The following is a 10,466-nucleotide window of genomic DNA, read 5'->3' on the forward strand; positions in this document are numbered from 1 at the left end:
GTACGTTTTCTTTTCCTCCACATCCTCACCAACACGTTATTTCTCTTGTTTTGTTTTTAGTCCTGGGGATTGAGATATCATGAATACTAAGAAAGTACTCTAGGATGTCATTGAGTGACATCTAATGATGTCATCAGTAATTCCTTAATATCACCAAACTTCCAAATTTCCTTTAATTTCCCTGATTTTCTCCATTGTTTCATGAATCTTTTAAAAGTTGATTCGTTTCAGTGAGGATCCAAATGAGGTTCACCTAAGCATCTGCGAGTCTGTCCTGTTGCAGTCCGGGGTCCCCCTCCTCTCGTGTGCTCGCCGTCTGTTTTGTGGGGAGGCCGTGCCGTTCATTCTGTGGAACTTGCCCATGCTCGGTTTCTCTGATTGCACCACGTGGTGTAGTTGAACAGCTGAAGCTTGACTAGATTCAGTTTCAATTTCTGTGTATGAGGAGACTTCACGGGTGACGCTGTATAGTCTGGTGGCTTCCCATCAGTAGCCACAAGCCCTCATCTGTCTCTCAGTTAGTAGCATTAGGATTCTTCAGTGGGTGCCGGCGGTACCAGTCTCATCATCTTGTAGAAGAGTTCTCACCAGCCTTTTACCCAATAGTTTATCGGCCATTGGTGATTGTTGCCTAGATCCATTGTTTTGCTAGGAGTTATAAAATAGTGATGATTTAATTCCAGTCTTCCTTTTGCAAGTATTGCCTGAAATTCAAGAATTTCAAAGTGCCCCTGAATTCAATCCCAGAACCAGAAAACAAAAACCCCATAAAGTGAATTATGGGCTCCCATTTTTTTGAGCACTTTGGTACATGCCAGGTATAGGTCAAGCACTTTCTATGAACTGAGGCATTTAACTTCTACACCAACCTGACAAGTGCAATTATAATGCTATGTTCATTTTAGAGATGAGAAAACTGAGGTGTACAAAGGGCAAATTCCTTAAAGCTACACACCTAGTAAGTAGTGAGGTCAAATTAAACACTGAGTGGTCTGGTTCCAGAGGCAATGTGTGAATGAGGGTAAAAATACTTAGTGTTTTTGTTCAATGAAATGTTGCCCATAGTGTGCCTGGTACATATATGCGCTCATAACCATTATATTTCTTTTTTCCCTCCCTCCAGTCCATCAGGGACGCTGGAGGAATTGTGGTCAAGATGGCAGCCAAGCAGACTGAGCCCGTCACTGTCATCAGCCTTCGGAAGCTGAGCCTGGGGGCCCCAGAGCCGCAGCAGCAGAAAGGTAAGATCATCAAACACGTCTCCGGCTCTCAAGATGGGGCTCCAGTCTCCTGCCCAGCAGAATAGCTAGTGTTGGAATAATGAGTGTGGTTTTCCAAGGGCTGCAATGACCCACAGGCCTCCCCTCCTGCCAGCACCGCTCCTCACCCTCCGTCTGTCCTCCTTAGAGCTAAAGACGTTCACAGTGGAGGATGCGGTGGAGACCATTGGGTTTGGACGCTTCCACATTGCCCTGTTTCTGATCATGGGCAGCACCGGGGTGAGTGCTTCCTGGAGACCCTTGAGCCTCCAAAGCTGACTTCTCATTGTGGAACACAATGTTTTCCATTGGCCTCCAGCTGGGCTGACCATTCCAGGGCATGGGAGGCGCGTGGAGGGCAGCAGGTGCGGGTGAGGTGGGCTGATCCAAAAAACACTTCCTCCACCTGTGGCAGGTGTTTGGTAGGGAACAAATGAATATCTGTGTCTCTCAAAACCCACGTTGAAAATGTTCAGGGTTGCAGTCCTGGGGACAGGAGGAAGCCGTGGCGTTGCTGTGCGTAGAGTTCCTCACAGGCGCCCAGACATTCTGCACTCGCGTCACCTGCTGTGATTGCAGACTCCAGGGCCCTCAAAAGGCACTCCTGGGGGCTTCTTATTTACTGCCATGGGTCAAATGCGTTCCTTCAAAATCCAGGTGTGGCCAATGTGCTGAGAGATAAGGCCCCTAGGAGGGGAGGAGGCCACGAGGGTCCTGGGAGTCGGCCCTTTAAAAGAGGCTCCAGCCAGCAGCCTCAGCTGATTGCTATGGTGCTCCTTCCCCTCCGGAGGGCAAGCTCTTGCCAAGCAACAGAACCTGCCCGCGCTTTGATCTCAGACTTCCCAGCCTCCAGAACTGTGAGAAAAGAAATTTCTGTTCCTTTTATTTTGAAACGGAGCCTCTCAATGTTACCCAGACCGTCTGCACTCCTGGGCTCTGCTGATCCTCCTGCCTCAGCCTCCAAAGTAGCTGGGGCTACAGGCGTGTGGGTTTGCTTTTCACTCCTTTGTTTTGGGTTCTGCAGATTGAGCTCAGGGCGCTTTACCACTGAACTACATCCCCAGCGCTTTTTTATTTTGAGATGGGATCTTGCTAAATTTGACCTTGAACTTGCAATCCTCCTGCCTCAGCCCAAGTCACTGGGGCTATAGGGTGAGCCACAGTGCCCAGCTGAATTTCTGTTCTTTACCAATTACCCAGTCTCGGGTATTTTGTTGTAGCAGCATCGATGGACTAAGACATTTACCAAATGCTGTTTTGAGGAAGGAAAAAGCTCAACTCCGAGGCTTTCAAACACTAGTGCTGTTTGTGAAACTGCAAGACCACAGCTGTTTCCTTGGTGTGTGGTGGTTTAAAGCCCCATAGTGAGATGCGCAATGATAACAGGTGGACCGGCAGCTCTGAGTTAGGTGGTGGCCCTGTGGTTTGGGGGTGGGGGGTAAAGGTTCCCAAGAGGGAAACCAGTGAGTGGCAGGGAGCTCTGACCCTCACCGCTCAGCCAACGGTCTAAGGAAGAGTCCGGAGGGACGGAGGAGGCAGGGAAGCTCTGAGGCATTTCTCAGAACCTACTTTGACACTAATTGACAATAGAACTTAGGACGTTTTCTTATGTGGAAGGTGAAGTCTCTCGTAAGTTCCATATTTTAAGATTCCACACTCAAGGGACAACAGGGTGTGACGGGGTAGGACTTTACCACCCACTCTCTCCCAGGTTCAGAACATCTCAGAGTGACCTGGCTTCTGTTTCAATTCCCCTGAGTCCACATGCAAGGAGGGGCCCTTTGCCAGACCACCCCATCCTCCCCCTCTCACACAAAGGAGCCAAAACTGTTTATCTGAATGCAGGAACAGAGCCCTTTACCTGTGTCGGGAAGGACGCTTTGGATGGGATCCTCTCATGAGAGTGGCTGTGTGCACAGTGATGGGCTGTGGCTGCCCCTGGCCCCACCTCTCCACGCCTGACTGTCGGCCCTCTTTATGCTTTTGTTCAGAGGCAGTTGGAGCAGCACTTGGGGCTCAGGGCCTCATGCGACTGGGACATAGTGTAATAGCACCCTCGGCGCTGAGCAGCCTCAGCCCACGATCGGGAGGGTCCTGGTCTTCTCTCCACTCTTCCACGAGTTCTTCTAAGATCTGCACAATGAAGCTCACCCATGAACCCCAGCTTGGCTCCTGGCAGGTTCCTCTTCCCTAAGGTTGTTGGGAGGTGAGGGGGAGTTTTATTCCTTATTGGTTTATTTCCTTCTAGGACTCTGTGGAGGAGTGGCATCCTGCTCTCTGTGCTGAGGGAGAAAGGTTTAGTAAATCAAACGTCCTTAGATAGTCATGCTGGGTTTTGTCTATTTGTTTACCATACTGAGAATTGAAGTCAGGGCCTTGTGCATGTAGCTGTACCCCTGAGCTACACTGCCTCCCAGCCCTTTATTTATTTATTTATTTTTTTAAATTTGAGACAGGAGCTTGCTAAGTTTCCCAGGCTGGTCTAGAACTTGAGATCCTCCTGCCTCAGCCTCCTGAGTAGCTGGGATTATAGGTGTGGCCACTGTACCTGGCTGGTGTTCTGTCTTATTCTGGATACTTTCTGACCAAAAACAAGCCAGTCATCTTAACTCCGAACATGACGGTAATCCCTAAGGGAAGATAAGACATAATGATACACTTGAACTCCCCCACACAGGTTGATATCACTTTACCCATTTCATCCCAGATCTCCAAGTTAACACAGATTAAAGTGGAATTATAAGTAACTCATGGATAGCCTGGCACTGCTGTCAAAGGACATACCCCAAATAAGTCCATCACCTTTCCCCTCCTGATACAATGATGCCAATATTCATTTTGGCCACCAGACATGTAATTTCACAAGTAGCTGGGCTACTGGCAAGTCACACAATTCTAGTCCCAGTGATGTGGAGTGAGAGAATCCCCTGAGTCCAGGAGTTCAAGGCCAGCCTGGGTAACAGACCTCATCTCAAAAACAAGCCTTGGATTCATCTTCAACTTGTTCTTGATGATTATCCTGTACCTGATTTCTACTCTCTCTTTCTGTTTATTTTTTCAATTCTTTATTAGCATCTACTTCCTTTTCCTGGGAAATGAATTAATCTGCAATGGATTTCAGGGTATGAATAGCAGATCATATTCAATACTTATTGAAATATTTAGTAGCACACCCCATATTGCTGACTATTTTTTCCCAGTGTGAACTTATATTGTACTATTAATTGCTTTGTTTTCCAGCTTTTGTGAATCTTCCCAGCCTCTTGAGATCAGAGACTATTTCACAGATCAGTTTGCAAGGGGTGTGCCCTGCAGTCCTCAGGGATGGGTGCAAGGGCAGAGCTGGTTGATGCGGAGGCTGGTGGTTGGCCAGGCGGGCCTACTAGCTGAGGGACTGGCCCCACACAGCATTCTCACAGGATTAATGCAAATGCAGAGGGCAGCAAAATCACAAGTGAATACATGTCACAAAACTTTGGGGTCCCTCTCAAGTTGTTCAAACCAAAAATATTACATCATGAGAACCATAGTTCTGTAGTTCTGTATCCAACTGGCTTTGCGGGGTGGTACTCAATATGTGCTCTCTAAATGAAGGAGGGAAGGAAGAAAAATTAGGACTTGGAAGGGAGAGAGAAGACGGGCAGACGTGGGAGGAAGTGACAACAAGCTGGCACTTAGACATGGCATTATTTCCCTCTTCTTTAAGGTTGTCGAGGCCATGGAGATCATGTTAATAGCTGTTGTGTCTCCTGTCATCCGCTGTGAATGGCAACTGGAGAATTGGCAGGTGGCATTTGTGACCACGGTGAGTATCTGCTTCCTGTGCCAGGAATGAGCTAACCGAGGGCCTGGGCACCCTTTCCTCCACTCCACAGGGCTGAGAGCCAAGAGACGCCTCACCACAGGGAGGGTTGGCGCCTGTGAGCACTGGTTTTGAGGCCAAAGCTAGCATTTGATGTTTTTCTCCTTCCCACGAGGGTGCATGACCTTGATCTGCTTGCATTCCAGCCTACAGCAAGAGCCCAGAGAAGGGAGGGTCGGAGGACCCTTGCATCATGAGTTCATTGTGGGCTAAATTTGGGTGACCAGGAAGCTAATCAGTTGAACCTTAGTGACTTAGCAAATACCCTCTGTGAATTATGGCTCATTTGACTTTTCTCAAAGACCATTATGAATAGCCTTATGAATTGTATGACCCAATTTTGCTACAAAGTGTTATTAAGCATATTACCTATCATTCTTTCAAAAAGCAGGTAGTAAGTACCAATTAATTACTAGTAGACTGGGTGCGTGTGAGTGTGTGTGTGTGTGTGTATACACAAAGGTGCCCAAGCCAGGGGTGTCTGTTTTGGAGACTACAGAAAGTTCCAAGTTGCTCAAGTAGAAAGGGAAAAGTGGGAGAAACCGGAGGTGAGTTTTCCTTCATGGAAGGTGCCAGAAGTGCCTCTAGTCTTCATAGACCCCATTCTGTCTAAGCACTGTTCCCCAACATTGGGCCAAATTGCAAAAACCAAGCAAAAAATATTTGACATGAATATGTATAAGTTTTCAAATTACCATTTTGTAGAACAAAAATCAATTTTATGTAAAAGCATTATTTTTATTTATTTTTTATTCTAATTTGTTATATATGATAGCAGAATGCATTACAATTCATATTACACACATAGAGCAGGTTGCACACAAAATAGAGTCACATTACTCATGTCTTCATACATGTACTTAGGGTAATGGATGTCCATCTCATTCCACCATCTTTCCTCCCCCCATGCCCCTCCTTTCTCCCCCCAACCCCTCTGCCCTATCTAGAGTTTGTCTAATCCTCCCATGCTCCCGCTCCCAACCCCACTATGAATCAGCCTCCTTATATCAGAGAAAACATTTTTCATTTGGTTTTTAGGGATTGGTTAACTTCCCTTAGCATTATGTTATCCAACTCCGTTCATTTACCTGAAAATGCCATGATTTTTGTCCTCTTTTATTGCCAAATAATATTCCATTGTGTATATACATCACATTTTCTTTATTCATTCATCTACTGAATGGCATCCTAGTTTGGTTTCACAGTTTAGCTATTGTAAATTGGGCTTCTATAAACATTGATGTGGCTGTTCCCTGTAGTATGCTGTTTTTTAAGTCCTTTGTGTATAGACCAAGGAGTGGGATAGCTGGGTCAAATGGTGGTTCCATTCCAAGTTTTCCAAGGAATCTCCATACTGTTTTCCATATTGGCTGCACCAATTTGCAGTCCCACCAGCAATGTGTGCCTTTTCCCCCCACATCCTTGCCAACACTTATTGTTGTTTGTATTCTTAATAGCTGCCATTCTGACTGGCATAAGATGAAATCTTACAGTAGTTTTGATTTGCATTTCTCTAAATGCTAGAAATGTTGAAAATTTTTTCAAATATTTGTTGATTGATTGTATATTATCTTCTGAGAAGTATCTATTTGGTTCCTTGATTGGGGGTTATTTATTTTTTTGGTGTTTAGCTTTTTGCGTTCTTTATATACCCTAGAGATTAGTGCTCTATCTGATGTGCATGTGGTAAAAATTTGCTCCCATTCTGGAGGCTCTCTCTTCACCTCACTGATTGTTTTCTTTGCTGAAAAGAAGCTTTTTAGTTGAATCCATCCCATTTATTGATTCTTGTTTTTAATTCTTGTGCTATAGGAGTCTTATTAAGGAAGTTGGTGCCTAATCCCACATGATGGTGATATGGGCCTACTTTTTCTTCTATTAGACACAGGGTCTCTGATTTAATTCCTAGGTCCTTGATTCACTTTGAGTTTTGTGCATGGTGAGAGATAAGGGTTTAATTTTATTTTGTTGTGTATGGATTTCCAGTTTTCCCAGCACCATTTTCTCCAATGTATATTCTGTTGCCTTTGTCTAATATAAAATAATTGTAATTATGTGGGTTAGTCTCTGTGTCCTCTCTTCTGTATCATTGGTCTACCGGTCTATTTTGGTGCCAATACCATGCTGTTTTACTATTGTCTGTAGTATAGTTTAAGGTCTGGTATAGTGATGCCACATGCTTCACTTTTTAGCTATTCTGGGTCTCTTATTTTTCCAGGTGAATTTCATGACTGCTTTTTCTATTTCTATGAGGAATGTCATTGGGATTTTGATTGGAATTTTATTAAATCTGTATAGTGCTTTTGGTAGTATGGTCATTCTGACAATATTAATTCTGCCTATCCAAGAACAAGGGAGATCTTTCCATATTCTAAGGTCTTTTTAAATTTCTTTCTTTAGTGTTCTGTAGTTTTCATTGTAGAGGTCTTTCACCTCTTTTGTTAGGTTTATTCCCAAGTTTTTTTTTTTTGAGGCTATTATAAATGGGTAGTTTTCCTTGTTTCTCTTTCAGAGGACTTGTCACTGATATACAGAAATGCCTTTGATTTATAGGTGTTGATTTGTATTCTACTTTGCTGAATTCATTTACTAGTATTAAAAGTTTTCTGTGGATTTTTTTGGGGGGTCTTCTAGGTATAGAATCATATCATTGGCAAATAGTGCTAATTTGAGTTCTTTTTTTTTTTCTATCTGTATCCCTTTAATTTCTTTCATCTGTCTAATTTCTCTGGCCAGTGTTTCAAGAATTATGTTAAATAGAAGTGGTGAAAGAGGGCATCACTGTCTTGTTCTAATTTTTAGAGGGAATGCCTTCAATTTCTCTCCATTTAGAATGATGTTGTCCTGGGGCTTAGCATGGATAGCCTTTATGATGTTGAGATATGTTTCTGTTATCCCTAGTTTTTCTAGTGTCTTGAACATGAAGGGGTGCTGTATTTTGTCGAATGCTTTTTCTGAGTCTATTGAGATGATCATATGATTCTTATCTTTAAGTCTATTGATGTGATGAATTACATTGATTGGTTTCTGGATGTTGAACCAACTTTGCATCCCTGGGATGAATCCCATTTGATCATGATGTACTATCTTTTTGATTTTTTTTGTATTTGATTTGCCAGAATTTTATTGAGAATTTTTGCTTTTGGTAGTATGGTCATTCTGTTCATTAGAGATATTGGCCTGAATTTTTCTTTCTTTGTGTCTGTCTGGTTTTGGAATCGGGGTGATATTGGCCTTATAGAATGAGTTTGGAAGTGCTCCCTCTTTTTCTATTTCACAAAATAATTTGAAGAGTATAGATATTAGTTCTTCTTTATAGGTCTTGTAGAACTCAGCTCTGTATCTATCTGGTCCTGGGCTTTTCTTGGTTGGTAGGCTTCTAATGGTGTCTTCTATTTCATTGCTTGAAATTGATCTGTTTAAATCATGTATATAATCCTGATTCAATTTGGGCAAATCATATAACTCTAGAAATTTGTCAATGCTTTCCATATTTTCTATTTTATTGGAGTACAAGTTTTCAAAATAATTTCTAATTATCTTCTATATTTCTATAGTTTCTGTTATGATATTTCCTTGTTCATCATTAATAATTTGAGTTTTCTCTTGCTTTCTCTTTATTAGCTTGGCTAAGGGTTTGTGTCAATTTTATTCATTTTTTTTTCAAAGAACCAATCTTTTGTTTTGTCAATTTTTTCAATTATTTTGTTTCAATTTCATTGATTTCAGCTCCGATTTTAATTGTTTCCTGTCTTCTACTGCTTTTGGGGTTGATTTGTTCTTCTTTTTCTATGGCTTTGAGATGTAATGTTAATTCATTTATTTGTTGACATTTTCTTCTTTTAAGGAATGAACTCCATGCAATGAACTTTTCCTCTTAGTACTGCCTTCATAGTGTCCTAGAGATTTCGATATGTTGTATCAGTGTTCTCATTCACCTCTAAAAATTTTTTAATCTCCTACTTGATGTCTTTTGCAACCCATTATTCATTCAGTACCATATTATTTAGTCTCCAGGTGTTGGAGTAATTTTTATTTTTTATTTTATCATTGAATTCTAATTTCATTCCATTGTGATCTGATATAATGCAGGGTAGTATCTCTACTTTTTTGTATTTGTGAAGAGTTGCTTTGTGGCATAATATATGGTCTATTTTAGAGAAGGATCCATGTGCTGCTGAGAAGAAAGCATATTTGCTCATTGATGGATGAATTATTCTATATAAGTCTGTCTAGTCTGTTATTCATTGATTATTGGGTTCTATAATGTCTTTCTTTGTTCATATTTGGAAGATATATCAAGTGGTGAAAGAGGTGTATTAAAGTCACCCAAAATTATTGTGTTGTGGTCAATTTGACTCTTGAACTTGAGAAGAATTTGTTTGAACATAGATGCTCTATTGTTTGGGGCATATATATTTATAATTGTTATGTCTTGTTGGTGTATGGTTTCTTTGAGCAGTATGTAATGTCCATCTTTATCCCTTTTGATTAACTTTAGCTTGAAGTCTACTTTATTTCATACAAGGATGGAAACTCCTGCTTGCTTCTGCAGTCCATGTGAGTGGTATGATTTATCCCAACGTTTCACTTTTGGTCTGTGTGTCTTTTCCTAAGAGATGAGTCTCCTGGAGGCAGCATATTGTTTGGTCTTTTTCAATCTGATAGCCTATGTTTTTTTAATTATTGAGTTTAGGCCATTAACATTTGGAGTTATTATTGAGTCATGATTTGTAATAGTCATTTTTGTTACTTAACTTGACTTGGTTTCTCCTTAGATTAATTTTTCCTTTAGTGTAATGTCTCCCTCTGCTGATTTTCATTGTTGTTTTTTTTATTTCCTCTTCATGGAATATTTTGCCAAGGATGTTCTGTAGTGCAGGTTTTCTAACTGTAAATTCTTTTAACTTTTGTTTATCATGGAAGGTTTTTATTTCATCCTCAAATCTAAATCTTAATTTTGCTGGGTACAAGATTCTTGGTTGGCATCCATTTTCTTTCAGAGCTTGGTATCTGTTGTTCCAGGATCTTCTGGTTTTCAGGGTCTGGGTTGAAAAATCTACACATAACCTAATTGGTTTTCCCCTATATGTAATCTGATTTCTTTCTCTCATGGCTTTTAATATTCTGTCCTTATTCTGTACATTAGGCATTTTCATTATAATGTGCTTTGATGTGGATCTGTTGTGATTTTGTACATTTGGTGTCATGTAAGCCTCTTGAATTTGGTTTTCCAATTCATTCTTCATGTTCAGAAATTTTGTGATATTATTTCATTGAATGTATTGTCTTTTTATGCTATCATATATATATATATATATATATATATTTTTTTTTTTTTTTTT

General features: G+C 41.3%; 1 protein-coding gene across 5 annotated transcripts in view; it reads left to right on the forward strand.

The window, feature by feature from the left end:
• Positions 1–1,129: 1,129 nt before the first annotated feature.
• Svopl (SVOP like) overlaps positions 1,130–10,466 on the forward strand; it is a 53,818-nt gene continuing 44,481 nt past the window's right edge. For 3 of the 5 annotated variants that reach the window (XM_048786867.1, XM_048786866.1, XM_048786868.1), the window contains exons 1-2: positions 3,267–3,465; positions 4,966–5,064. In XM_048786867.1, the coding sequence (XP_048642824.1) occupies positions 4,978–5,064 (87 nt within the window). In that variant the 5' untranslated portion in view covers positions 3,267–3,465; positions 4,966–4,977. Of the gene's footprint in view, positions 1,242–1,407; positions 1,500–3,266; positions 3,466–4,965; positions 5,065–10,466 lie in introns of those variants that run through there. The other 2 variants (XM_015493894.2, XM_048786870.1) reach the window with 2 other exon arrangements.

This window comes from Marmota marmota, unplaced genomic scaffold (genome assembly GCF_001458135.2).
Source record: "Marmota marmota marmota unplaced genomic scaffold, marMar, whole genome shotgun sequence".
Classification (NCBI taxonomy): domain Eukaryota; kingdom Metazoa; phylum Chordata; class Mammalia; order Rodentia; family Sciuridae; genus Marmota; species Marmota marmota.